At 41.6% G+C, this 25,195-nt stretch overlaps 2 protein-coding genes across 3 annotated transcripts; one reads left to right on the plus strand and one right to left on the minus strand.

The window, feature by feature from the left end:
• The first annotated feature begins 16 nt into the window (after positions 1-16).
• On the plus strand, positions 17-11,636 carry mttp (microsomal triglyceride transfer protein). Of its 2 annotated transcripts, XM_088302518.1 has the most exons (21): positions 17-159; positions 1,004-1,350; positions 1,440-1,583; positions 1,814-1,840; positions 2,650-2,837; positions 2,980-3,123; positions 3,995-4,102; positions 4,180-4,296; positions 4,395-4,534; positions 4,612-4,762; positions 4,852-5,009; positions 5,146-5,314; positions 5,387-5,494; positions 5,618-5,830; positions 5,919-6,130; positions 6,227-6,324; positions 6,824-6,945; positions 7,034-7,261; positions 8,706-8,830; positions 10,613-10,783; positions 10,861-11,636. In XM_088302518.1, exons 6-21 carry the CDS (start codon positions 3,061-3,063, stop codon positions 11,006-11,008), a joined length of 2,331 nt encoding a protein of 776 aa, XP_088158644.1. In that variant the 5' UTR covers positions 17-159; positions 1,004-1,350; positions 1,440-1,583; positions 1,814-1,840; positions 2,650-2,837; positions 2,980-3,060; the 3' UTR covers positions 11,009-11,636. The 2 variants fall into 2 exon arrangements, with proteins under 2 accessions (XP_088158644.1, XP_088158643.1); XM_088302517.1 differs by lacking the exons at positions 17-159; positions 1,004-1,350; positions 1,440-1,583 and having other exon boundaries at positions 1,653-1,840.
• A 3,062-nt stretch (positions 11,637-14,698) lies between these two features.
• On the minus strand, positions 14,699-21,750 carry LOC148332408 (uncharacterized protein C4orf54). Its single transcript, XM_088302924.1, has 2 exons — positions 17,802-21,750; positions 14,699-15,003 (listed from the first exon to the last, which is right to left on the minus strand). The coding sequence occupies exon 1, from the start codon at positions 21,729-21,731 to the stop codon at positions 17,826-17,828; it is 3,906 nt and encodes a 1,301-aa protein (XP_088159050.1). The 5' UTR covers positions 21,732-21,750; the 3' UTR covers positions 14,699-15,003; positions 17,802-17,825.
• Positions 21,751-25,195: the final 3,445 nt, after the last annotated feature.

Here is a 25,195-nt window from a genome sequence, read left to right on the forward strand (position 1 = left end):
TATCGAATTTAACGACGACGCTGGATGGGTAGCAAATGTTAACAAATTGGACAAAGGATATCGAGCAAACTTTGCCTTAATTGTAATCGCAAAACCAATCAATTTGTGAGGAATCGTGGATAATGTGTTCATGAAGACTTCATGTTAATAACTGGTGAGGTAAGGTTGCCTGATGAAAAGATTATTGTTTAACATAGCTTAGCTAACATTGGTTTGTAATTGTCAAGGACAGACGAATCACTGAAATGTACATTATTTCAAACGGCAAGAAGTCGTTGAGATTAAGGAACCATAATTAAGTACTCTAATTTGTACTGTACATGCAAGGCCCATTAATCTTTTTTTTAAATACAGCTACACTTTAAAATAAATACCGGTATTAAATACACTTACATTATTTTGGGGGGGTTTAGATGGTGACTAATGTTTTGCGATTTGTTACTGTTGTGCTCAAACTAGAATTTAGTCCTTATTTTTAAATCGCCGTATTAAGAGTACTGTAAACATTTTTGGAGTCGCCATAAAATAATAATAAAAAAATGCAATTTTATGAAAAAAAAAAATCACATTGCTTTGCCTTTCTGTGTCACTGAAGCGCTTTGCAGAGAACAAATGAATAACAATTTTCTGCAAGTCAGCACAACACAGATAATTTGTCATTTAGATACACACTTTTGATAAAGAAGAGCTTTGACCTGTAAAACACTGATGTGACCTTTGGTCAGATGACAGGGCATAACTTTCAGGATTTTTATTATTTTAAGCAATATTAAATAACCATATATTGGGATACTTATGTTCCATTTTTTGAAGTTTTTTTTTAAGTCAAATGTTGGTTCAACAACTCTACTACCCTGTTGTTCTTTAGATTCAAACATTTTTCACCCTTGTAATTTGTAATTTTCTTGCACCCTGTCGGGTGAATCAATTGTATTGCATCTGAAAAATAACATTGAAATTAATCTTTTGTGTTACTTCCACTATACCATTCTGTCTCTTTCAGGAATATGCATTCTCTCATTTCATCGTTCAAAAGGTACTGTGTCACAGGTCATAACATATTTCCTGAAGATTCCGTGCACCAGATAACGTACATACACCTTCCCATCTCGTCCTGCCAAGACAGAAATATTGAGGTATTTAGGTATCAAACACACAAATAATGCATTCCTAATTTACCATGAAACTTTGTCCGGAAAACTGCTGTCCAGGGAAAACTTTTAAAAGATCTGTAATTTGAGTCAGCGGCTGGTTTCACTCAGCACAGACCCCCGACCACTTTGGAGCAACAAAGTCACAACTGTTCTCCTGAGAAGCAAACACATGAGGACGTGGCTCCACATCTACTAGGTAAATGCACGCATTCACACTTTTGGCATTTAAAAAAAAAACTATAAAATTAACAAATTTGCTTTATGTATTTATTTTCCATTGTTAAGGTTTATGATATTAATCAATCAGATTAATTTCATTGACTGATCAAATGATGACATGTCCAGACGGGCAGCCACTGGTGCTTGAAAACGGGGGTCCTGTCTGCACCAATCAGTAGCACAAGTTCCTGTCAAATCTGTGCTCATCAGGTTAATGATTCGCTTGTTATCTCGTATACTTAGTACTTGAGCGTGGAGTTTGGAGTCTGCCCTCCCCTCCGATAAAACATAATAGGAGAAGCTTTGACTTTCTTTGCCTCTTTTTGGCCCTTTTGTGCCACTTGACGCACGCACACACTTTTTTTGTGTGTCACTTCCATTCATTTGGCTGCACAGTGAACACACGATGTTAACTGTTGCTGTGTTCTTGCTTTGTGCAGCCTCCTGCGTCGCAACGCCTGCTGGTGGTGAGTACTCTACTTCGTATGGCTCTTCTCTTTGTATGACTTTATGTGCAAAAATTCTGATGTTTTATTCTATATGATGAAGATGCCTCTTAATCTGATGGATTTATTTGACCGTTTGTCACTGATTTGTCATCTCATTGTCAGGGGCGAATAAATGACTGAATATCTTGAGTTTTGTAATGATATCAAAATGACTTTGATTGGGTTCTCCTACCTAATCTTCAGTTACCTGGAGTTTTGATTTGTCCAAATCAGTGAGTGGTGATGAAATTGCATACTGACACGTCAGTCCATCTTCACTCATTACTAGACTCATATCTGACAAAAAGCTTGCCGTTAATAGCACAGAGGAGAAAATGTTATCTTCTATGAGGGTGAACACACCCAGTTCAATGGCTGATTGAATCAGCTCAGCAATGACACAAAACTTAAGTGGTGGCAAATGACAAGTGAAACACTTTTGGAAAAGGAAAGTTGTACTGTGCTTTGCTTGGCTGTTGCTTAACATTAAATTGATAGGTTGTTCTGCGGCGCAACTCACTGATTTAAATTGGTCTTAATTTTTGTTTAATCCTAAATTATTTATTGCCTTAAAGGCTCTTATCAAAGTTTCTCAGCCTGTGTTGTGTTAATTTGACTCCAGTTAAACTGTAAACCTCAGCCTTACAAACTAGCAAAAATGTGATCTACCCTTCCTAAGATCCACGTTTGTCTGCGATTGCAAATTATTTTGGACGGTGAATGCACAGGATTGAACTGACTGTTGCCGCATTGTTGGTTCAAAAGTTGTTGTGGTTTTGTTTCTTCAGGTGGTGCTGCAGGACCCCAGCTGAATAACAACCAGCTGTACAAATTCAGCTACAGCACCGAGGTGCTGGTGGACAGGGCCCGGGGGTCAAAAGAGGGCAGTACCGGTTACAAGCTCTCCAGTGATGTGGATGTCAATCTGGTGTGGAGAGATCCGAGCAACAAGGATGAGCAGTTGATCCAGCTGAAGGTAATCTCCTAGTCATTTTGTTTATAAAAAAAAAAGAAGCATTTGACATGATTTCCGCTGAGTTTAATGACGGATATATTTTACTACGATGCTTCAAAGTACACAAACACAATATTAACCCGATTCCATATGTGCATGCTAGATCTCCAATGTGAGAGCTGACCCATTGTCCCACCGACCTGAAAAGAAGAATGTCCTCCATGGAAGCACCATTGAAAGTCTAATGGGCAAAACCAGACTGGCAGCCCTGACAAAACCTTTCTTTGTGCACCTGAGAAATGGAAAGGTACTCTTCCAATTCAAAAGATTACATTTACATGAACAGCCCTATATTTTTAGACACTCCAGCTGTGCTCCAGTGTAAAAAAACAGGCATATCCTGATTTTTTTTTTTTTTTTTTATCAAACTTGACAAAAGGACATTAAAGATTTTATTTTTGAAAAAAATATTTCATATAAATGTGGCACGGTACCTTTAAAATACAATGACATGCACTCAACAAAGTGGGTGTCAACTGCCCCACACGACAAGCTTTATTTTACACACACACACGCACACACACACTCAAGCATTGGATGATCTATTTCTGGTGCTCCTATCTGATGTTGTGTTTGAATGCCAAATAAATGACATGCTTATAGGGGACACTGTAGAATGATGTCATTTTTTTGGGCTTGTCCAGGACATGGAGCCTAACCAGAAAATCTGATATTAATCTGTTATGTGATATGCAGGGCTCAATATAAATGACTGCAAACCTTTAGTACATTTTCTTTCTGTTTCACTGTGAACACATGGAGAATTTCCTAAAGGTTGCACTCATGTTATTAACATTGCAAATTAAAACACAAAATGAATTTATCGAAAAAAAAATCCATTGAATATTTTTGCGCTTGTTTATTGACAAATATTATTTGCAGTTCAATGGCCCTCATTATTTTCAATAGTAGTATGTTAAACAAAATATCGATTATCAAAGGAGACAATGTTTTCTAACAAACCTGTTGGGGTGTATTTTTGCTTCAGATGTTCATTTCAAATAATGTGCTGAAAATAGTTGCTAGTGTCATGTCTGGGCATTTTCTTTTGCAAATGTGCAGTTGCCACATGTGCAACGTTGAAAATCGAATCATTTTGCTTTATGTTTATGCTGCAGGTTAAAGCGTTTTATTCCTACTGGGCGGAGCCAGCCATCATCAAAAACCTTAAGCGAGGGGTGTCCAGTTTACTGCAAGTGCAGCTCAATACGGGGAAAGTTATTGAGGTAAAAGTTAGAATCACACACAAAATTTGATCCGTTGTGCTTTTAATGAGTAAACGGACGTAATTGTTTGGAAACAGAATGATGTTTCTGGAAGGTGCACAGTTGCATACGAGGCTGAAAACAACCAAGTGACCAGGACAAAATTCCTGGAGTCATGTAAAACCGCAGAGACTGGATTCACGACACACAGCCAGGTCAGTTAGTGGGCAAGCATCTCCCCTGGAATCATTCTACTGACACTTTCATGGTCCATGACCCCCCCCCCCCCCGCCCCTCTCCACCCCCGCCTCAGGTTTTGGGCGTGACCCGGAAATCTAGCTCCGTCACGGTGTTCACACTTGAAGATGGTTTCATCCGCTCTGCTGTGGCTGAAGAAAAACACTCACTTATTGTCAACGCCCGCCGGTCTTCGTCTGTAAAAATTGCGTCCAGGTAAAGCGTTTAAGAGGAAACGAATCATTAACGCAACACGGTCGCGAAGGTCGTTTAAGTCTTTTCTGGCTTCACAGGCAAAGCTTCACACTGGTGGGGACAGAAGCTGGACCCCTGGAGCTCGCTGGAAAAGATGCGGCCGTGGTTGTCAAGTCCATCGATGCCAAGATAGCAGCTGTTGGTATCAAAGCGGAGAAGATCAAAGCTCAGTGCAAGACTTGTCCATCAGTGAGCGATTCCACACGCACTTTTGCTGCCGTTGATATTTTCTTGTCATTTAGTTCAATTTGCTCATTAACACACTTTGTCCCTCTCAGCTTTTTGAACACTGGCAAGCTCTTCAGAAGAAACTGGAGCCGGACAGCTTGTCCAAGGCCACGGCCCCTCGCAGCTTCCTGGCGCTTATCCAGAGCATTAGGAAGGCAACCAAAAACGAGATCCTCCAAGTGCTCAAGAGGGCCAGCAAGACATCTCTGTGAGTAGCTGTAACTTCCCCCCACCTTTTCCTTCAGTTTACGTCACTCGGATTTAATCACTCTCATTCAGAATATTTGAGTTTGAATATTCATTCAGTCTAACCTTCCATTCTAATAATTGACTTTTAATTGTAGTCCTCAAGTGGTGGATGCTGTCACTTCCTCCCAAACGACAGCATCTTTGGATGCCATGCTCGAATTCCTCAACTTCACGGATGCCAAAGGAATGGTCCTGCAGGAGAGGTTCCTTTATGCCTGTGGATTCGCCTCCCATCCTGACGAGAGGCTGCTGCAGAAGCTGCTGGTGAGTGAGTCGTTCGAAATGAATAAAGATACAAACAAAACATTGTGTGCTGATGCTGGCGTTCTTGTACAGGACATTTCTAAAGGAAACATCGGCAGCGCTGAGATCAAGGAGTCAGTCGTGATTATTATGGGAGCCCTGGTCCATAAACTGTGTCAAAAAGGAGGATGCAACTTACCGGTGAGCTGAAAGGAAAAGTTTTAAAAACTAAAGCGGTTCTATAATTTCAGGCTGTGTCGAGCTTGTTTATGTCCATGATGCGGTTTGGTGCTTCTGTCCAACTGATGATCTTCAAATTTTCAGACAGTGGTTGAGGTCAAGAAGATGATTCTGGAGGGGCCAGACAGCACTGAGGAAGAGTCTGAGGTCCAGATGTTCCTCTTGGCTCTGAAGAACTCGCTCCTCCCTGAGGCCATTCCCATCTTTACCAAATATACTGAGTCGGAAGTGGGCGCGTACAGCACCATCGCACTCACCAGTCTGCAGAGATACGACGTCACCCTCATGACGGATGAGGTAAATGCCCTGCACTAACAAAAAAAAACAAAAAACATTCTCTTACCCCAAAACAAGTTACGAGGTTGGTCGTAACTTGTGATTTCAGGTCAAAAAGACGGTGAACAGAATTTATCACCAAAATCGACGGATTTATGAGAAAAACGTGCGCGCTGCCGCTGCAGATGTCATCCTCAGTAGCAATCCCTCGTACATGGAGATCAAGAATCTCCTGTTGTCCATTGGACACCTTCCTCACGAGATGAACAAGTACATGTTGTCGAAGATCCAGGACATTCTCCGCTTCCATATACCCGCCAGGTGTGTTGTGGAGCAACATAATTAAGAGTGAATATTGCTCAGCGGGGAAAGGTAATGTGGAACAAATATTATATCATAGTACTTTTTGTTTTTCAGCAAAGTTTTACGACAAGTCATGCAGGATATGATTTCACACAACTATGACCGATTTTCAAAAGTCGGGTCATCATCTGCATACTCAGGATTCATGGCACGTAAGTTGTCGATTTTGGAAGGGTTGAGAACTTGTTTTTTTTTTTTTTATGACATTTTCATATTACTGTGAATGTGGAAAACAGATTTGTTCATATTGTCATAGTTATTGTCTGATGAAAGCGGTTTTCCTATAATTTTATCCATACACTATATATGTATAGATTCATATTTTGGAGTGTTTTGGTAATTGGAGAAAAAAAAATACATTTAATTTGAAAAGAAAGTGATCAAAAGGATTACAACAAAATATATGTCACCACAGTATTTAGAAAATAAAATAATAACAAGGTTTACTCATTTAATTCTTTTTCCAAGTTCGGCGGGCTGGATTAAAACGTTTGACGGGCCGCATGTGGCCCCCGGGCCGTAGTTTGCCCACACCTGCTCTAATAGCATAATGAACGATTGGCATGAATATCCTCTATAATGAGACAAAAAATATTTGCACATTCCTGCAAAATTAGCACTGAAATGGCTGCCATAATTCACTTCCCACAGAATCTGTTGATGTCACCTCCACATACAGTTTGGACATTTTGTACTCCGGTTCTGGAATCCTGAGAAGAAGCAACATGAACATTTATGGTGCTAGTAAAGGAGCAATGCTACATGGACTGCAGGTTTGAATCGTCATACCAAATAAGCTCAACATAAAAGCCACTTTTGGCGATCAAAGTGTTTGACTGGTATAGTTCTGTTGTGGTCCAGGTTGCGATCGAGGCGCAGGGTTTGGAGTCGCTCATCGCCGCCACACCAGATGAGGGCGAGGGAGACCTGGAGTCGTTCGCCGGAATGTCGGCTCTGCTGTTTGATGTCCAGCTGAGACCTGTCACCTTCTTCAAGGGTTATAGCGACCTCATGTCCAAAATGTTCTCCATGACTGGGGAACCCATGAATGTTGTGAAGGGGCTCATTCTGCTGACTGACCATTCGGAGGTAAACAACTAATTGGTCCGTAAGATCAACAGTGAAATTATGATGAGAACCAAGAGATCTGTTGTCTGTTTCTCAACAGATTCAAACACATTCAAAGCAAACGTTCTGCTGTTTCTATTCACCCCCTCCCGCAATGGATTTCGTATTCTTTTTCAATTTTGAAAAATCTAATTTTGGGGATAGGCCGCAGCACACCCGCGACCCTCGTAAAGCGGTTCAGATAATGGATGGATGGATTGATGTAAAACAAAGCCTAGTTTAGTGGATTAATGAGGCCATCGGGTATGTTTGGCATTTTTAGGCTCTGCCATTATTGCCACTATGAGCGTTTGACCCCTGCTAAGAAGTAAAATGATACAACTGGAAAATGTGTCACTTGAGCTTGTTTTTTAATCTGGTGCGTTTGCGTTAGTATCTTGTGGAGACACATGACAATCCTCTCTGCATGTGCTAGTATCTGGTGTGAATATTTTCTTAATTGCGCATTCGCATTTTGATGCGTAGGCGCAAGGACATTAGTATCTGGTGTGCACTTATGAGCATTTGGCAAGGTGTTGTTTGCTGGTGTGCATGCGATAATATTGGTTTATACGGATTAGCGTCTGGTGCACAGGCATAAGATTTGGTGCGCACGTGTTGTTTTTCGTTCGGGAGCTTCATGCTTATTGGTTAGACCAGGGGTGGGCAAACTTTTTGATTGGCGGGCCACAATGAGTTCTAAAATTTGACAGAGGGGCCGGACCAGGAGCAGATGGATGGCGTGTTTTGGTAACCTCACCTCATCGGAGAAAAAAAATACATTTAATTTGAAATGAAAATGAACAAGAACATTACAACAATATATATGGTTTTGAAAAGCCACAGTATTTAGAAAATAAAACATTAACAAGGTTTAGTCATTTAATTTTTTTCAAGTTCGGCGGGCCGGATTAAAATGTTTAACGGCCCGCATGTGGCCCCCGGGCCTTAGTTTGCCCACGCCTGAGTTAGACAAACAACAAAATAGTTGTAAATCCAAGACAATTTTGGAAAAGTACAAAACGAAATGCCTTAAAATCCACATCATTCTGAAAACATTGTGATTAGGGTTAGGGTTAGGGTTTTATTTTCTTTATCTGAGTGGCAAATTGCTAAAAAAAAATAACTCAAAATTGTATATAATTAATTGATGTATTCTCAGTGCTGCATTGTTTTTTTCTGTGTCAAGAAATCTTTTCTTCTTTTTTTTGGGTGGTACTTCATTGCATTTCTGAGAGCGTTGAACATATCTTACAGTTACATATGGACTTATTGAAGCATAGGCGATGGTGTATTGAACTCATTCACTCCCAGCCAAGTAAAAAAAAAAAATTGACGTCTTTAGCCGTCAATGGCTGTAAATGAGTTAATGTGAAAGCACAAAAAAAAATCTTCCATTGCTGATTGACTTCCTTTTCACTTGCAGGTTATTCAGCTGCAGTCTGGTCTGAAGGCAAGTGCAGTTTTCCAAGGAGGGCTAGCCATCGACATCTCTGGTGGCATGGAGATCAGTTTGTGGTACAGGGAGTCCAAAACCAGCGTAAATAACAGGTTAAGTCCAGAAAGCATGCAATGAAAGCGTCCAAAGTCAAAGCAATGCCTTTACATGACGATAACATAGTGTAAATAGCTCACAACCTCGTATACATAATCTGTGCTATGTTTGTTAACAACTGCATACAAGTGTGATGGAAGACCTGCAGACCTCCATGGCAATTCTTAGAAAAATAACCTTTATGGTTGTTTCAGAAGTTCCAGCCATGTCACGGCGCCTCAAATAGACGCGTGTTGATGTTGGAGTCATGTGAACTTTAAACGCTCTATAAGTGTTGTCTGATTCACTTGTTCCACTTCACATGTTGGAAGTCATCCGGTATTGTGCTTCACACCTATCACGCTTGGAGGGTTCGCATGAAGCGTGACGTCAGTCCCGTCTGGCTCGCTATTTCAGAACATAATACACGACAGCAGGCGCAGCTATCGGATGTCTGGTGTGTATTGCCACTGAATTGAAATGTGCTGCGCCAAATCACTGTATATTTTAACAAACGTATTAGTTACACAAGGAGAGGATTACTTCGGATGCATTTCCTCTTAAGTGGCTGTGATTATGCATGGGTTTTGAAAATATCAAATCGTTTTGTGCTCTATGTTGGTGTGGATGCTCGCAGAAAGCAAAGTGGAGAGAGGTTTGTCTTAAGGTGCTCGTTTGTGCCCTAGCAGAGCTTTCGTCTGTTAAAGCAAAAAGGCCACTTGACCTGTGTGCAAGCGAATGGCAGAGGCAGGTGAATGGATCAACATAACTGTGCCTCTTTCACCCTGATAATAGACTGACGGCCTATGTATAGACACAGAACAAACCACACACGCATCTTTGCCAGGGCATGCCCCCCACGGCCAAAGTTACAGACAGGTGGATTTTTCAATGGAATCTTATGCGTGTTGTTGCATCTATGTGTGAAGTTACGTGGAAGAGGCGGCCATTTTGTTTCTTCATTGTCATCAATTGCGGTGCTTTGTTGTGTTACTGAGCTATACGCCACTCTGTTTTGCAATCAAATCAAACACTGACGAGTGAGATAAGGTGAGCAGTACCTGAGAGACAATATTGAACTAGTGAGCAGTCAATTGCAGCAGCTCAAGTTATTTTTTTTTCATCTGTGCATCACAATTCAAATTGCATTATAGCGTCAGAAAATATTTATTTAGGCAGCACAGTGAACGCATGCAGATTGCTTGGGTTTCTCTGACTTCCTCCAACATTCCAAACATGCATGATAGATGAATTGAAGAGACTAGAAAGTCTAATCAGCCCACTAAGTGTTTTCTTGATCAGTCCTGTTTGTTACATTTTTCCATATAATTGGTTAATTTTAAAGTAAAGGGAAGTCGACTCAAAAATGTTCTATGTACCCCCCCTAGTCGAAAAACAGTATTCTGATTAATATTGCATTTGTGGTATCTGAATTAAGCAGAAAAATTCACTGGATTTATCCATCTCAACGGCGGCCATTTTGCCTCGTACTTGTTCTAGCTGTCAACTGAAAATGACATCTCAGTGCCTCAGGGCTCGGGTATCGACTACCGCGGCTCACCTGTTTTCTGGGTTTGGTCATGTGATGTTCGCAAGTTGAGCCCTTCAGCACTGCGATGCCATTTTCAGCGGCCAGCGCGTATCAGTCCGAGGCAAAATGGCCGCCCGTTGAGATGGATAAAAACAGGTGTGTGTTTGTGCTTAATTCCTATTCCACAAATTTGTTTTTCTTTCAATAATTGCTGATAGCATTTTTTGAGTTATGTTTTGCCTTTGCCTTCCTCTGTGGTGCTTTGCAGGGGAGCGTTAGTGGTCTCCGGGAATGTTACAGTAGACGTGGACTTCATGAGTGCCGGTTTGGAGGTCAGCTTTGAAACAGAGGCCTCCCTCGACTTCATCACCACTGTCCAGTTCTCCGAGTACCCTTTCCTGGTGTGCATGCAGATGGACAAATCTACCTTTCCCGTCAGGTACGAGAGAATCCCCAATTGAACTCCCCTTCGCCTCTGAAAAGAAATCTAACATCCCAAATGTTACTACTTTTCAGCGAGTACGTCAAGAAACACGAAACGCTGTCATCAGGGAAAAGCGTGGCGTCGCGAAAGAGCAAGAAGCTGCTCGTCCCCGGCTCTGAATTCCCGCTCCACCAGGAGAACTCAAACATGTGCAAGAAGGTTTTTGGCTCCAGCTGGTAGAGGCGACACCACTTACTCCCAGAAGGAAACTTCCATGTTTGGGGCATTTTATATTTCTCCTCTGTGAGGTTTTGGTGCATTTCAGCAAGTATATGTCACACCTCAGCTTCATGCCATGAAACACCCAAAGAGACAAATGTGGTGAATGTGTTTTTTTGCTAATACAATGTTTACATTCCTGTGAGTATTTAAGTAATCTGACTTTTTTTTTTTTTTTTTTGCGACTTTTGTGTTGTCTTGTTATGGCTTTATTTGAAAATATATTTATGTTGGGCTCATAACAGTACAGTATAGAAAGGGGCTGGATTTTAAATTTTTAGCTCAATCCCACCAAAAATCATATTTTATTAAATATGTTTCCTAAGAAGGCGCAACATGTGTCACCCTTTCACTTTTAAATATAGTAAGAGCACATTCAATGTATGGATAAAGAATGTCCCAGAGTAGTAATATGCTATTCAACATTCTGATGTTTTACACTGTACTTGCAAGATCAAACAAGTTTAAAAATGTTTTTGTATAATTCCCTGTAAATGTTTGATGAGCTGTTATGACCTCATTGGCTGCTTTGGAGATCACTTTGTTTTAAATATAATTGGATGGAAATAAACATACACTGGCAACTCCATGTCTGTTGACATACTGTATATTTAGATTGGATTTTTTTTTTTAATTACTACTACAGTCAGTAAATTCTTCCCTAATGTACCTTTATAGTCTGCACATCCACATGTGGTAGGCCCACAGAAACATTTTTTTTTAAATACGTTTATGCAGGTGAGGAAATCCTTTTTTTTTGTATTCGAACAGGGCCTGACATCAGAGCACCAGTTGGCATCCAAAACCAACAACTGGGCCTTGTTGCAGATTCTTTGAAAAGCACAGAGAGCAGCTGGGGGCAAAGCGGTGTCTGCCAGTCTCGTTGCGGCCATGGCGACCAAGTAAACACCGCCACAAACGCTCAGGTTAAACTTAAGCCTCAGCCGGGTGATGTTTCAGTGTCACCACAAAGCTAAATTTGCATGCTGGCAAGCCAGCACATGTGCTTCTCTGCCGCTGCCATAAATCTGTATGATTACTTTTAACACTCACTATGAATTCATTATTTTTATTTATTTATTTTAGCCGCATCGTTTTTAAATCGCATAAACACAGAGGATGAACCAAGGACACGCGTGTAGATTTTTTTTTTTTATTCATTGCTATATCAATAGTAAGAGGATGTATGATATTTCCTCATTTTTTATTTGATGCATTTGGTTAAATTTGCTTTCCCTAATCCTTTAAATCTGTAATATAACCAGAATATATTTAATACTCAACGAATGTTGTTAAAATATAGTATGTAATAGAATATATATATATATATATATATTTTTTATATATATAATATTTATAATATAATATATATAATATAATATAGTCTTTTTATTTTTTTTATTTCTATATAAATCGTAAGTTTTCTTGCAGTAAAAAAGTATTTAATCGCTCACCTTTGGGCAATGGTTAAACGTGAACAAGTACGTTATCACTAAAAGCCATTCAAATAATGCAAACACCTTCAGTAGCTTGCATTTTGAATTTATTCCAGAGGTATGTAGGCTTGCCAGTCTACATTACACTCATTTATATTCAAAGTCAAACATGGTCGTACAACACTTACTTCTTTCAAAATGTCTCTCTGCTGTCATTCCGACCTTGTGTCTTTCTTCCCGCACATGCCACACATCTCACACTATGCAACGGCACAACATCGTGCGATGATGCCATTACAATACAGCAGATTCTATTTGCACTTATTTCGAACCATCAAGACTTCCAACAACCCTCTTTGATTGCAAGCAAGTTTCCATGTGGACTTTTAAAAAAATGCTTAATATTAATCCTTATAGTCAACCGATTTGTTTAACCTTTTAAGAATATTTGATTCATGTTACGTTGACATTTTAGGGGAAAATAATGAAAAAAAAAATGTGCCTGCAATCTGTATGTATACAGTCATTCATCACTGTCAACGTTGAACAGAGGTCATCCGAGTACATTAGGTACATTAATATTCATGGATACAAATTATACAACAGACTAAAAATACACATGTAGGTATGATGGCCTTTATGTTCATATCATAAATACAACAGGTGCAATGGAGAATCATTCTTATCAGGGTCTAAATGCATAAAATCAATGTTTTACAATAAATAATCAAATAAGAAACATTTGAGCCTCATTTGCACATTTTGGTATGAAAGCATACAGAGAAAAAAAATTAGGCATCTGCAATCAGTTTTCTTCCACATATACCTTTAAAAAGGTTGCGCTAAATGCGATATAGTGATCAATACAATTTATTTGCACGAGTCCCGAATTACTAAGAAGACAGATGGATTGCGATTCACAGATACATTTTTTGTGCAACGTTGCGCTTCCAAATGCATTCCAGTTAAATTGCAGTGAAGCGCAAACTAGCCATTCTAGTCTAACAAACATTCTTCCAAATGATTACACACACTCATACAAACTTGTAGATAGGGCAATTTAAATAAAGTTGTGTATCTTACACGATGAAGGCAAATAGACTGACCAGCAGATCCAATGACCTTTTATACAATGGGTTGGAAACCTGCTAAAACAAGTCTGGATGATTCCTACACGGGATACGGGGCGCCGTTTGTAATCTGTAACGGCTCATTGCATAGTCAAAATATGTTGGGAAAATGTCTGTGAATGAATTAATCCTGGATGTGGTCAGCGAACGCAACTGTTAATCAACATTTGAGGGGTGTTAAAGAGTGTAATAGTTGATGAAAATACGAACGGGCCTGTTCACACAAGAATGTTGTAGGATTTTGTACAAAAAGGTCATTCAGGGTAAAGAGTTGGAAAACTAAAGCCTATTAGAAGTGGGATGTCCAATAGTGCCAAATTCACCCAAATTGCATTGCACCACTTGCACCACAACTTAGACCTGCTTCAAGCTGGCCAGAATTGATGCAAAAGAAAAAGAACAAGCACGATAAAGGTTGCACGGTGTTGTTTTTTTCTTGAACACTGTAGTACGAACAATTTGGTTCATTTGCGTGTCGGCCTTGTGATTGGCTGGCAACCATTCCAGCGACTAAATCGGCTGATATCGGCTCCAGCTCACTGACACTGAATTCATGATTAATCAAGGAAATCACGCTAGCATGTGGCGTCAGCTCGCTCCTGTTCACAGTGAAGTAACATGACTCCTCTTTGTATGCTTGCAGAATGATGATTCAACCCGCACGTGTAGCACACACACACACACACACGCACACACACCCCTGCAACAGACATACTGACTCCAACCTCGTTACACTCAAAAGTGTAAAAATAAAATAAAGACAAATAGAAGACGTTATCTCCTAAAAAAAAAAAAAAAAATCAAAAAAATCACTTTGTCGCTTTGACACATATGGTGTGCTTTGTTCTCATTGTGTCATTTAAGGTGCAAGCTTTCTTCTTATAAAACTCAGCTCACCCATTCCATCCATTTCATTCAGTGCTACAGAAGTGCAGGCGTAAACCACGACGGCAGTCATGACGCAAAGGATGCACATACTTCAAGTACAACATGAACTTTTAACTTGTAAACAACGGCCTATTGTCAGTGTGACCAGATGGTGTTCGACAACACCACAATCTTGGGACAACACAATGCTAAAGAAAAAAAAAAAAAAAAAAAAAAAAAAAATCTAAATCCACATTTAGCTGACTTCACTCCAGACAAATGGTCCCGGTCCTTAATATGGTGTGTGTATATCTTACTTGTTCTTTATTTCTGGTGACCAAATGACTTTTTTTTTTTTTTTTTGCTAGATTGGTAAAGCAACGCGCATTGCGATGAATTTTTTTACCTTGCAAAGTGCTGCCATGCAAAGAGACTAAACTCGTATTGACTTTAGGTAGAGGACGTCTTGAAGAACAGAACGCTGGCTGGGGTTGAATGCAGGCAGATTTCTCCGTGGAGACGTCTACAAATGAAAAATAAGAAACACTTTTACAATTGGAATGTATGATACTCGAATGATCCTTTACTTTCCCTCCCTGTTGCCTTTCAAGGAGTGAAGAGCATACTCTATTGGTTCTAGATCAAATGAATGGCTTGTGGAATATTCCATTTCCTGAGTTGTTTTGGGTTACGTCACATGTTGGGTAAGCAAAGTATGGTCACATATGACACTTTCCAGTGTTTACTCTGGCCCACAAATAATTTATACTAGAAAATGTTCTTCCGTATTTCGTTGCATTAATTATAACCCGAAATTAATGCCTTCTACTGTTTTTTTTTTTTTATTAATTTACCTTAATAATTGGTTCATTAATTCATTGTGAAAAAGAATACATAGATTTGTAAAAAAAAACACCATTTTTATTTTTAGAATAAAAATTTTTCACATATTTTACTTTACAATTTCAACTTATTTTTTCTTATCTACAAAGAATTTTTTAATTTTAGGATTAGTTTTATCTGTCTTGTTGTTGAATGTTACCAGTGCACCGTACAGTGAACTCTCCCTATTTACTTTCGTTGCATGTCTTGACTGCGGATTTTAACGATTCATGCCTCCCTTCTCCAAAATATTTGTGCCATATGTCAATTGTTGAGTGTATTTTTATCCACAAAGGACATCATTCTGCCATCATCCACTTTAATCGTCCAAAGCCAGTAGAGTATGCTTTTCAGGTACTGAAGACAAAAGTGAAGACAGTAAAACCCACAAACAAGCAAGATTTTCCTCCCCGTATTCTAGATTATTGTTATGTTTTCAAATGATGCTAAATTTGCAGCTATTTGGCTTACTTCCCATGTGCCATATTTAAGTGTACAGTACACATCAATCTGGTCCAGGGATTCAAAACACAGCTTAGGCGGTTTATGTAAGAGTAATGGGAGTACACGGCTCTCCACCTCCATCCCGTTTTGGACAGGGCAGAGGGGGAGGGGGCTATAAAAAAATGACCCCGTCCCAGCCCGGCGGACTCGCTTCCACGGCGGCGCAAGTAGCAAGCAGCAGCATCTGATCTCTCCTAGCAGCTGTCCTCTCCCTGCATCAGCACAACAAATACTTTACATTGACCTGACCTTTTCCTCCTGCTTCACTATCCCAGCCATGAACACACACACTCAATCACTGACACACACGCCATCAGCTACACACACACTGTACCACTTCACACCACTACTAAAGCCCACACTGAGCCCCTGGCTGCCAGACAACTGACAAGAATCTCACAAGCTCACGCAGTTGTATTCTTATTCTGACACTTTGGTTGACAATAGACTGGAACAGATTACATGTGTGAATGAGTCAACCCTTTATTTTTTTTTTAATGATCCTATTTATGGTCTATGTACTCTATTGGCTTTGTATTTTTTTTTTTTTTTTTTTAACAGTATTCATTTTGGCAAGCCAAAACAGGAAATAGTCTGTCATATTTAGCGTGATTCTTCCAAAATTAAGAAAAAAATTTTTTTTATCCAAGTTTTCAAATTTCAAATTCAAAGTTTTCATTTCCCGGTGTTTTTTTTCTTGCCTAACACTCAACATCAAAGATGTAAACAAAGTCACCTCTCACTATTGAAATAGTCCGACCATGCTGTCATGCGGAAAATCGGGAATACGAGGGATGCGGTTGAAAATCCCATCAGGCCCAGCGATAGTTCCGAGGGCTCGTGTTACCTGTCAAGAAGCTACTGCGTGTCTATTAACACTGACATGCATGTGGTACACAAAGACCGCCAAAAAACAGCGTGCACGCCGCATAACCTCAAACCTCTTAACCTCACAATTAAAAAAAAACAACAAAAAAAAACATCTTAAGTGTCACTCACTAATGATTATTTTTTGTTCCACTCTAAATCATCTATAATGAAAGGGAAGAAAAATAAATGCAACTTCATAGACAGTATAAGGGTGATGCATTCACAGCAAAGACATTGGACATTTACAGCAAATGTCAACATCTTCAATCAGAGGCGACCGTTATGTATCCCACTGGGCATCTCAGTTATGTATGATATTGTAGATGTAACAACGGCATCCAAGCTCGGATGCGGCTGTCAGCACTTCTAAATCAGGTGCTGCCTCCATCCTTCTGTCTGGACAACAAACAATTTATAAGATTACATCAGCTGTCTACAGTAAGAACTGTAGATGTGTCTTCTTGTCAATCACTCTTCGCCTACACTTGTAATAATAATAGCAATATATTTGACAAATGTTTCCTCTTTAAGGGAGCAAATTATTAAAAAAAAAAAAACAATAAAATTTTTTTTACAACATAGAAAGTAACAAGATGCGATTATACAATTAAGGGTTTATTTAAATTGAGGGTAAGGGTTAATTCAAGAGACTGGAGTTATAACAGGACTCACAAAGCGGAATACTGACCATTTTAGTCTAATTTGATAGTTATGTGAATATTTTTGACAGTAAAATAATTATATGGGAGTTTTCCTTTTTTGCAGTGAAATGACATCAGAGACCTTTGGAGTTTGGGATTTTCCCAAATTAGCCTCTTAATTGCTTGATTTATTCTTAGAATACAGTAAAAGAAAATTATTTGGTTTAAATTGGAAGCAGACAAATAATAAACATTCTACTCAGTTAACAAAAAAAATGGAGATGCCTGCGTTTGCGTTTGAACTCTTCTTGACTGTACTGGAGTTTAAGCTAACGCTAAAGAAGTTGAGAGCGCTAGCATATGAAGCTGCCATTTTGTTGCTAAAACTATGGCCAAGTGTTGAACGTGGAATGTGCCAACTTACTTGTGCAATGAGGCATCTTCTTGGTCATCTGTGCTCCACCACAAAACTCATCGTTGTTCCGTCGAAGGAAGGCGGGGCGATGATTCTTGGACCTTGTTGCGTTGTGATGCTGATAATGGGCTTCCTGTCCGAGCCGACTGCGCCTCCTATGAGCGGAGAGGGCTTCACCTGTCCCGGCGGGGCCTCGGCCGTGGCGCTGTAGTAGGGGCTCTCTAGCGGCGGAGCATTCACTTCCTGCTTTGCGCTTGTGATGTTTTTCAACTTTTCTCTGTCTTCAGAGTGACCCTGCGAAGGCTGCAGCAAGGCCTGAGCTTGCAGTGCGGGCGAGGGGATGAATCCCGGGTAAATCATGTAGGTGGGTGCGAATGCTCCCGGGCTCAGGGCCAGGGGCGGCAACGGGAGGGGCACGGGGGTCACGGGGGCAATCGGCGGCACGGGTGAATGTGGCACGTCCACGTATTGGCCCGTCTCTGGGTCAAACAGTCGCTTTGTGATGGTCTGGATGGGCGTGTCCACTAGGTAATAATGTCCCGTAGTGGGGTCGAGAAGCATTTTGCGCTGCGTTTGAAGAGCCGCCTCTCCACTCGAAGGTGGAGGTGACAGGGTGGCAAAAGGGGGTGAGAAACACAACACTTGCTGTGTCTGCGGGCCGATTGCAGGCTGGTGGTAGATAGAAGCTGGGTGCTCAGCCATGAATAATCTTTTCTGCTCGGGTGTCTTGACGTCAACTTGTTGGCTGATGCTCGGCTTCATTTCTGCGTAAGCTGTCTCCTTGTTGGCCATTTTGATCTCATTGGTGTACGCCAGGCCTGGCATGGTTAAATAGTTCTCGGAGTCGCTTTGTGTGACGCTGGGATTAGTGGGACTAATTTGGACTTTTCTCTGTTCCACCTGCCCCCGTCTCCCAGGTTCTATTTTGACGGAGAAAGGTGCGACTGGCTTCTCTGAGCTTTTGACGGACTGTAAAGCCGTGCTTTGTAGCGCAGGGCTAGCAACCGAGCTAATGCCGACGTGCGCCTTGTTGCTCTTGCCGAGATGAAGGACACTTTTGTTGCTGAAGGTTTTGCGCTGGGCTGACTCGTCAACGCGAGGAACATGAATGACGTTCAACGCGCCGTCTTCGCTCGGTTCAGGGGCTGTTGTTGATTCTTCTTCTGCGACTTGTTCCTCACGGGCGATGAGCGGCAGCACGTGGCTGCCCGTGATTGGCTGCTGAGGCTGAGCTTTGCGTTTCCATTCGTTTCGGTCAAAAACGTAAAGCTGCTCCATTGTTTTGACGGCAGCTTTGAGTTTCTCCAGTGCGGCTTGTTTGGGAATTCGAGGCTCGAACCGTTTGTCAACCACTTCGCCTGCAAACTTCTCCTGCCTTTGTTTCAAAAGTTTTTCAGCTTCCGACTGCTCAGGATGTGGTTGCTTTATGACTGCAAGTGGCACTTTGCTGGTGGCACTTTGTGGAAGCGCATCTGCTTCATTTTCTTTTGGGGATTTATTTGTTTTTACCGAGTGGCATTTAATGACAATCGGAGAAGGTGACACTTGTTTTACTGGCTCTTTTTTGGGCTTCTCTTCTAGTTTCTCGGCAGGTTCAACCGCACCTTTACTGTCAGTATTATCCAAAGAAAAAAAGCGATATGAACTTTTCACCAGTTTACGCACGTCTCGGACACGGTAAATTGGCGTTTGAAACTTGCCCTTGGTGTCTCTGACGTCTCGAACTGTAAAACTTGGGATCTTATCCGAAGCAGACAAAATATGGCATTTGGCATCTCCTCCATGCCGAAAAGTGTTGACAGAACTTATTTTAGGGGTTAACAGATTGGCAATATTCAGAGCCCCTCCTTTATTTTCTTTCACGCTTCTCAGACATATTTTGATCTCAGGTGTTTTTCCTCCTTTGTCGCGTTCTTCTTCAAAAGCCGTGTTTGCTGTCTTGAGCACCGTCTCACATTCGGAGCGCTCCTTCTCTTTGGAAAAACGCTGGTAGCTCGGCATGAAAAGAAGTTTCGTGAGCATGTTGCTCGTGTCCGATTCCTCCTTCGCTTGCTTCGCGGCTGCAGAGAGCTCAGCCTCCTTCACGGCGTCGTCGTCCTTCCAGGAATCAAACGCGCTACTTTGACTGTGACTGAGCCCCATTTTCGGCTCCTTTTTTCCTGAATCCTCTGAGTTTCTCCGCTCTTCTGCGGAACTAGGCCTGCTGCCCTCCAAAGGCTGGTCATCTCCAGAATTAGTGTAACCTGAGCCTGATTCAGAGCTTTGCCTTTGAAATCCCCTCCTGGCCTTCCCCCCGTCCAGAAAGCAAGGAGAGAGCGCAGGATATGCGTCTGAGATCTCACCTCTCTCCATCTTACGCTCCTGCTCGAACTGCATCTTTTTCGAGATGACATTTTTAAGTAGGCTTGACGCAAAAACGGCCCGCTTTTGTGTGTTGCCTGTGCTGTCTGTGTGGTGATACTGCATTTCACAGCCTGACCTGGCTAACACTGCTCCACGCACTTCCCCGGACCGGCTCTTGGTACTTTTAGGTCGCCTGGTGGTTGCTTGTGCATCTAAATTGCACTGGACATTCAATGTGACCCCTCGCTGATCTTTTATCTCCGTACTTTTGCACAACGACGATTCCTGATGAAAAGTTAGTCTCTTATTAACACATGGGGCTCTTTTACTCTCCACTGTCTCATTCATTTCCAAAGTGGCGCTGGAGGTCTTGTGCGCAATTACGCTGTGCTCTGCCCCCCGCGGGATGTGTCCATAATTCCAATCCACGTAAGCAGACCACTTGTTTAGGTCGTATTCCGACATCGACGACTCGCTTGAAGTGCTTAAATTAATCGTATCAAAGTAAGGACACGCCAAGCTTCGGAATGACCGAGCGGTTAAATTACGCACCTCTTTATCGGCGTCATCCAGCTCACTGATGGAGCTGGAGGCGCCACTGGAATATTCATTAATATCCTTCCGCCTTAGTTTGGTTGCAAGGTGCTGACGGCCGGGAGCGGGGATGAAATACTTGGCTCTGTTATCTCCCAGAGGTCCAGCTCTCACGAAAGAGAAGTGGCTCCTGTCCCCAAAGCGCTTGGCACCCTCGTCCGTAATGCCGACAGGCTCCTCACTGGAAGTTTTGATGGAGAGGTGGATTTTGTCCCCGACGATGCGGTTTTTGCAGACACTTTCATCCGAGCTGGCGCATTTCTCCGAGTCGCAAATATCGCTTTCGTCCTGCTCCGTGCTCACGCCGAGTTTGGCAATCGGACCCCTGCCCTCCAAGATCAGAGTACCGGTTCGGGTGTCGTCGCTTTCAAACGAGGCGTAATCCACGAAGGAGTACACCAAGTTGTCGTCCTCAAAGTCCCAGCTGGCACCGCGGCCGAGGTCGTAGTCGACGTCATGGTCGAGTTCGGTCAGCTGGATTTCATGCGTGGTGATATAATGAGACTCGTCCTTTAGCGTGTCCGTGCCGCTGTGGTCGGACAGAACCACGCTGGCACCGTCATCAGACTCGGTTTGGCTGTTCAGGTACATGTCCGTGTACTGGAGCTCGTCACCCTCGCTGCAGTCGCTCAGGTCCGCTTCCGCCTGGAGCCGCTCATCCCCGGAGTCCTCCTCGTTGGAAAGTTCGTCTCGAAGTTTCAAAGGGGATCCACTCGGGTCAACACCGCCACTCATGTCCACAGAGTCCAGAGAGTCCACAGAGGCCGGTCCACGCACCCCCTGCCTCGAACCGTCACTTTTGACAGACAGCTGGCTCCCCTCGCCGGTGAACGTTACTTTCACAGTCTTGGCGCCTTCCGGTCTCATGTCCAAATCCACGTAGTTGGACTCACTCTTTGTCTCATAATGTCCCCCGGTGTCCTTAGCCTTGTCCCCTGGGAGCAGCGTCCTGTGAGGTCCGGGGCCATCTCTGTAAATGAGAGTTTCCTCCGCTGCTTCCATTAGGTCTGCGATGTTGACCCGACACAGGACGGAAAACTCTGCCGGCTGCCAGGACGTGGGCACGGAGAGCCACAAGCGAGGGGGGGGGGGGGGGGGGGTGGTAGCGCAGAGAGGGTGGGACCTGTGGGGTGGGTCGTCAACAATTATATCACAGCTTCTCTTAAACCTTCCCCTCAAGTTTATTTGTTGTTGTTGTCGTTAGTTGCAGGTCACTTTCGAACCTGTACATTCAGGACCCAGGAGATGAACAGCTCCTTAATAATGTCTTTCAACAATTTGATCATTTTGCACAGGTGACAAAAGTAAGCTACTCACCCTCCACGGTTGAGTAGAAGTGTAGCTACATTTACTTTTGTAAAAAATGTAATTCAAAATTAAAAGTAAAGATTAATTTTTACTGTCAATTATAAGAGGTGTGTCAGAAATGTTCCAGGGCTGGTGTCACAAAAGTTTATATTTCAGACCAGAACTACAAACTTGGTGTGATTAGCCTATTGGCTAATCAACCAGCACGCAAAGAGATCCTGCAGCCTTTGCCTTTGCTACATTCATTGAGCAAGAAGACGTAACTCATGGCTGCTTCACCATGACGACACGCCTGGTCACAGTAACCTGAGCATCTGACAGTTCCTGGATCAGATCACAGTGCAGGAGCAACCTCACTACTCCCCTGACCGGACTCCGTGGGATTCTTGTAAGAGATTCCCGGGGGATTACTTCAAAGGAGGAAATTGTAGTTTGTTGTTTGGGTTGGAAATACATCTATTTAGACATTAGTCCTAGAACCTTTCGGACACAGCAGTAATATTGTAGAGAAATTGGCCGTTGAATGTGAATGCAATGACTAATAATAAACACCTTGTTCACAATTACAGTAATCTCTCGTTTTTGCAGTTCAGTGGGACCAGAAACCCCTCGTTGGGTCATTACAGTCAAACTGAATAACACAAGAGTCCATCATCGTCAAAACAAGAAAACGCAGTAATTCCAATGGTCTTGTAGTCTACTACAAAACTACATAGAAGCCCAGCCCATGCGATGTGAGCTATTATAGGTTCCTCCATGCATGCCCATATGTGAACAAGCACAGGTTGAAGCGACCTCCACCGAGAACATCCACAGTGGCAGCTATTTAAAATGAAGACGCGTGTAGATCAGTTTCTTAGAAAGGATACATTAAAACAGCAGGTGTTCAATCACAAGCCTCATCCATCATCGTCGGAGATGTTTTTGCAAACATCAGATGCTGGTTCAGAACAGAACCACGGCCCAGAATCGATTGGCAACATGTATCTATCTAAAAATAGTGGCCTGAAAAGCTAAGCAGCAAATCTCCCAGTGTGAATAAGCATGGCAGATGTGCGGAGTAGACAAGTGTTTGTCACACAGCTGTCTGTCTACTCAAAGAGCTGATAAATGTCTTTCAGAAGGTGGCAACCCCTGAGGGATGAGTCACACTAAATGCCAGGACACTAACTCATAATTTGACAATGTGTGTTGTTATGACCAACAGTGTAAGAGTTGGATTATATTGTTTCCAACCCCTGATAAGAGGAAGAAAATGTATGGATGGAGTCCTTTTTGTCTTCAAAGGAAGTTATCTATCTATCTATCTATCTTTGTATCTAGCTAGCTAGCTAGCTAGCTCTCTAGCTAGCTTTCTATCTATCTATGAGGCTAGCTAGCCAGCTAGCTAACTAGCTAGCCAGCTAAAATTAACGTGTTATGGATTCTACAGATCAAATTCCAAAACAGTACAGTATACTGATGCCATAAAAATATCTTATTTTTTAAAGCATGTATTGTGTTTCCAATTTGTTTTAGGTTTTTAATCCTTGAATAATAAAACAATTTAATTTTAAATTTAATATGGAAGCACTTATTTTATTCACTTGATTTCAATGTCATGTCAATATGAAGTGGATTAAAGTTTGCTGAAGTAATTAACAATTTGAAAAGCAGGATGGGTTTATTGTTATGTCTGCATTGACTGTCTAAACCTGAATAAAAGGTAGAAACTCAAAGTGGGACCCTGAGAGTACAATATTCATATGGTGCATTAGATGCATATCAGAACTCCTTTTATATGAATCTGCTCCTCTTACTGGGTCTTCAGTTTCTGATTACATCTTGATTCTTTCGTTTTTGTGAGCAAAAATTTAAAAGGCAAGCCAAGTCGATAACAATTAGATTACTATTAATATTATTATTAGATTGTTGATTTTTTTCTGCCTTATGTTACACATAGTAATGGTTTAAAACGTTCCCCCCTAATTTTAGGATGATCATATACTCTAAAAATACATAAATGTCACTCATTTAGAGCACAGACCAACGCTGAAATATAACGAAAGTGGGGTAGAAATTGTGGATTGTTTTATTTCTGTTGGTTTGTCTATCTGTGTTATACAATTCCTGGCCCAGCAGCTTTTTTACAGACTGAACAATCACAAAAAAATTGTACAAAGTAGCTGTGTAATGTGCAAACAGGATTAGTGTGGAATATTCTAACAACTGATTTAGACACTGTAATAAAAATCTAATCGTTTATTGAGAATAAGGTCAGCAGTCACTGCTGTCCATATAAATGTATCTAATGTTGCTTTTCGGTGGCCGCATGGTAAGGGGGTCACTTTCATAAAGTGCACAGGCATTCGAGACATGAGCAAAATGTAACATCTGTGGTGTCAGGGGTCACACGCCTCAGTCATCTCAGCATGAGTGTGGAAGACAAATAACACGACGAAGCAGGTGTTGTTTGCCTCTGACGTAAAACACATTTGAAATGTCTGTCAGTTTCCACGTATCGCTGGCAGATATTCAATAACAAAATTGCAATAGAGAAAGAGTTTGGGTTTTGGCTTGCACGTGGTCACATTGTATTAGGGCTAGCACATAGAAGCTAAAAACAGCAATGATTGATGCAGAGCTGTCGTGAATTATGCCAGCCATGGCAGACATGTACGGTGGCTCCCTGGTGGCGATTAAGATTCAGTTTCATCATCCTCATCAACTTCTTGTCCGTCAGCAAATTTGGCACCTTGTTAGGACCTGCTGGGATTTATCATCCCCCTAAAATAAAACATTTTACATTTTATGAATAGCATGTTTTGAATTAAATGCAACTTAATTCAATATGTTTCTATGTACACTGGCAGGCCTGGAGTGGATAAACTCGACTACTGGGCTATTTCCTGGTGGGCTAGGCTGCTATCCTCGTCCAAGCACTAATTTCCTTTAGCCCAGGGATCAACAGATTATATCAAAATAAAATGATCGTGAACTTGTACGCGCATACAAATGTAATTTCATTTTTGATCAAATACTTTATGAACATTGTTGTTGGAGCGAATGGTAAATTATTTTAGATCGATGAACTAATAAGGATAAAATGTCATTAAAATGTGAACAAAAGTGGGCCGGTCTGAGCCATAAAACCCCAGGGTTTATAAATCCAACTTCCT

Source organism: Idiotropiscis lumnitzeri, chromosome 8, assembly GCF_059441095.1.
Source record: "Idiotropiscis lumnitzeri isolate Australia: NSW breed Sydney's pygmy pipehorse chromosome 8, RoL_Ilum_1.0, whole genome shotgun sequence".
NCBI classification, from domain to species: domain Eukaryota; kingdom Metazoa; phylum Chordata; class Actinopteri; order Syngnathiformes; family Syngnathidae; genus Idiotropiscis; species Idiotropiscis lumnitzeri.